At 44.5% G+C, this 3,107-nt stretch overlaps 1 protein-coding gene across 1 annotated transcript; it reads right to left on the bottom strand.

Annotated features, from left to right (window-relative positions):
• Positions 1-344: 344 nt before the first annotated feature.
• Positions 345-1,235, bottom strand: LOC135440579 (putative uncharacterized protein DDB_G0286901). Its single transcript, XM_064699827.1, has one exon. It carries the CDS (start codon positions 1,233-1,235, stop codon positions 345-347), a length of 891 nt encoding a protein of 296 aa, XP_064555897.1.
• Between the last annotated feature and the right edge of the window lie 1,872 nt (positions 1,236-3,107).

Raw genomic sequence — 3,107 nt, 5'->3', positions numbered from 1 at the left:
TTGAAAGGGGTACAGGGTATAAGAACTATAAGCTGAAGTTGAATGGAGAGATTTACGAATGTAAGTAAAAGTCAGACGAGTTTCTTGGAGCGCATACATTTTACTTGCTTCAATTGTGCGTCCAACGATAACACGTGCACTCGAAGGCAATTTTGGATTGGAAAAGGAATTGTTGATTAAAATGTGCAAACAAAATGAAACACGCCAACAATTAGCGAATTTTGTGCGAATAAGGAAGCCGAGATCAGAGAACTGAGCGTCAGCAACGCAGCTCATCCAACTCTTGCAGATCCAGTGCCCATCTCCTCCAGCATCCCCAAGAGCGGCTGCACGGTATGCAAGCTCTATATGACATCGCCGTCGGGCTCCGGGGGCGACGGTGACTGGGCATTGTGCTGGGCCAGTTTTCTCTCGTAGGCATCGATCTGGGCGGCAATAGTCGCCAGCTGCTGCTGTATGAAGTCGCACAGGCGCAGTATTTGTTGCACGCTGCGCTCGCGACGCTGCTCCAGTGTCTCCCGTCTTGGCGGCTGGATCACTCGCTGCGGCTGCGGCTGGGCCGCCTCCCCCTGCACGCCATCGCCGGCGCCGCGATGCTGCGGCGCCAACGGCGCCTCAAATATGATCTCTGCATCGCCGCCGCCCATGTGGGCCATGTGGTTAGCGGGCGCGACGGTGGGTATGCCCACAACATGATTATTATCGCCAATATTACCAACATCTCCAGCCTGGCCCTCATTGCCCATCGCCCCCCAGCCGCCCAGCTGTCTTCTGGCCCGCAGCATCGGCTGTCGCGCATACCGCTCCATATGGCTGCGCATCGGGGTTATCATCGTCATTGGCATCGTCATTGGCATCGGCATCGGCATCGGTGTCGGCATCGTCAACGGCAACATCATCGGCATCTCCATGCGTTCCATATAGTCAATAATGTTCTGTCTATGGCGGCGGCGTCGGTTGATCAAAATATTGCTGTGGTTGTTGTTATTGTTGTTGCTGTTGTTGTGGCTGTTGTTGTTGATGTTGTTGTTGTTGCTGTTGTTGTTGCTGTTGTTGTTGTTGTAAATGTTGTTGTTAGTGTTGCTGTTCGTGTTGTTGTCAGTGGTTCTGGTGGTAGATGTGTTGCTGTTGTGATTATTGTTGGTGTTGTAGTTGTTGTTGTTGTTGGTGGTGGTGGAAGTCGTATTGGTGGTGGTGTTGTTGTTGCTGTTGCTATTGTTGCTATTCGACGCCATTGCTATTTTGTGGGCGTTTTGAATTTTAAAACCGAAACGGAAAAGTTTTGCGAGCGCCAAGCGAATTTCTAAAAGTTTGAAGCGTGCTTGTAACCCGATCTGTATGCCGATGAAATATAACTGAAAAAATCTGACAAACATTGACACAACTAAGTCTCCCGCTGAATGCTAAGACCAGGCCTACTAAAAACCATTTGCGTTTCACATTTTCGAAGCCCCGCCAAAGAATGGTGCAGCGAAATCCACGTAGGCGCGACTTTAATTCACTTTAAATATATCCAATCAATCGAAAACAAAGTGAAAAGCCATACAAAAGGGAAATAAATATTGAAATATTGGAAAACTAAAACTGTTTACAGAAAAAGACAAGTTTTCGGTTCCTGAAAAATATTCAAAGCAAAGCAACCTCTTCTAAACGACAAGAATAAATACCCACACATCCTCACAATGTTTCCAGTTAAATTCATTATTGGCAATCAACATTTATATAACTTTCTGTCTTGATGACTAATTGGTGATCAGCGCAAAAGCTGACCTTTTTGTGGAGTCTTTTTTATTACTTTGTTCCAGCAGTTTTTGCAAAATTAATTAAAATATTTGGGGTTTATGTTCAGATTTCTGTAAATTTTCAGTTCTAAAGTAAGCCACATAAAAGTTATAAAATGTACTTTGATACAAGGCCTTCCCGACTGGAACACTTTTTATTATTTTCAGATATACATATGAGGCAAAATGTATAGAATTTTAAGGGCTCGTCAAACTCCTTCAGTAACACAATGCAACAGTCATATACATATATAGTCACCCAGCCCCCAAAAATTAAAAAAGAAAACCTTGCCTTCTAGCAATGTTTAAAAATCCCAATCGTTATTAACAATGAAATTTAATTCTGTTAAAGAGTGTTACGTTTCAGGAATCCAAATAAATCCTAGGCCTTTTAAAGATATATTTAATTGAATTTAACAAATACTTGATAAAGCTATTTTCATTGTTATTATCATCATAATGGCCGATTGAGTAGCGTAGACTAAGCTTCGGCACTCTGAACACGGGGAGTCTAGGTATCGAAGCCTTGAGAAGTCGGATGATGGAAATATGCATTTCATTTTAATATTAATATGTGATATAGTTAAAAAAATATCAATCTAACTTTTCTTTAATGACTTTCTACCACGACAATACCACCTCCATATGCTCGCCTGAGATTCGAACTAAACTGTGTATGGTCCTGAACAATTGAAACTACAAAACAGCCCTCAGATGCGAAAGGACACACACACACACACATGGGGTAACTGTTATGTTAAGCTTTACAATATTATGCACGCTTTTTTGGCAGGACACGCTCATAAAAATGGCAGCACAGGTAGACAGGACAGTGGCAAGGATACTGGAGACCCAAAAGCGGCCAACACAAATCATATTACAAAACTTTACACGCTTAAGAGCGCATGTAATTGGCTTTTGAAATGTACGCGCGGCAAAAGGTTAACACGTTTTTGGTAACCAGGAGCCAGGAGCCAGAAGCCAGGCGCAGAGTAGATGGAAGCCAGTGGCCAGTGGCCAGTTGCCAGTGGCCAGTGGCCGGGACAATGGGCGAAAGTCCGAGCCGAGCAACGCTTAGCCCCGATGTGCTAATAACAATAAGTGTCGTTTGTGCCAGTAAAATGTCGTCGTTGTGAGTGTGTTCACTTTTGAAATATGAGTAGACCAGGAGCAGAGCAGACCGAACGACCGACCGAAGGACTCAGGCAAGGACAACGGCTGCCAGGCTGCCTGGCTGCCTGGCCTGGCAACCCCTTGATGCCACTAGCTAATTTTCGCCGCCGCCGCCAACAACTTAAAGTGTGCTGTTGTTGTTGCTTTTTTTGC

This window comes from Drosophila montana, unplaced genomic scaffold (assembly GCF_035044405.1).
Source record: "Drosophila montana isolate Dmon_TW-CO22-7 unplaced genomic scaffold, ASM3504440v1 contig_1624_1, whole genome shotgun sequence".
In the NCBI taxonomy this organism is placed as follows: Eukaryota; Metazoa; Arthropoda; class Insecta; order Diptera; family Drosophilidae; genus Drosophila; species Drosophila montana.
This window is presented reverse-complemented; position numbering and strand designations above follow the sequence as displayed.

What these genes read in the sequence shown, in the direction of transcription:
- LOC135440579 (XM_064699827.1), bottom strand. Translation starts at nt 1,235, where the DNA reads ATGGCGTCGAATAGCAACAATAGCAACAGCAACAACAACACCACCACC.